The sequence below is a fragment of the Bison bison genome, unplaced genomic scaffold (assembly GCF_000754665.1).
Source record: "Bison bison bison isolate TAMUID 2011002044 unplaced genomic scaffold, Bison_UMD1.0 scf7180017864503, whole genome shotgun sequence".
NCBI classification, from domain to species: domain Eukaryota; kingdom Metazoa; phylum Chordata; class Mammalia; order Artiodactyla; family Bovidae; genus Bison; species Bison bison.
The window spans coordinates 1,869,512-1,869,792 of record NW_011495061.1 but is presented as its reverse complement, the minus strand read 5'-3'; the positions used below and the strand labels follow the sequence as shown (position 1 = coordinate 1,869,792).

General features: G+C 74.0%; 1 protein-coding gene across 3 annotated transcripts in view; it reads right to left on the bottom strand.

Annotated features, from left to right (window-relative positions):
* Positions 1 to 281, bottom strand: part of LMBR1 (limb development membrane protein 1) — a 135,170-nt gene extending 134,889 nt beyond the window's left edge. For 2 of the 3 annotated variants that reach the window (XM_010829258.1, XM_010829259.1), the window contains exon 1: positions 153 to 273. In XM_010829258.1, coding sequence (XP_010827560.1) covers positions 153 to 218 — 66 coding nt within the window. In that variant the 5' untranslated portion in view covers positions 219 to 273. Of the gene's footprint in view, positions 1 to 152 lie in introns of all 3 variants that reach the window. The other variant, XM_010829257.1, reaches the window with a different exon arrangement.

The window sequence follows — 281 nt, the reverse complement described above, 5'->3', positions numbered from 1 at the left end:
GCCGGGATAGGGAGCAGGTTGGAGCGGGGTGGGGGACGGAGCCTGGGAGAGAGGCGCGCCGCCGGGACCCTGAGGGAAGAGGGGAGGCCCGGAGGGGAGGGCAGGTGGGCGGAGGCGGGGAGAGGCCGACGAAGCGGGCGGAGGGCGCTCACCGTGGACTCCCGCACTTGGCTGTGAAAGTGCTGCTCCCGCGCTGACACCTCGTCCTGCCCTTCCATCCTCCTTCATGCCCGCCGCCTCGCCGCCCGCGCGCTCCGCCGCACCATCGCCTACCGGCTCCA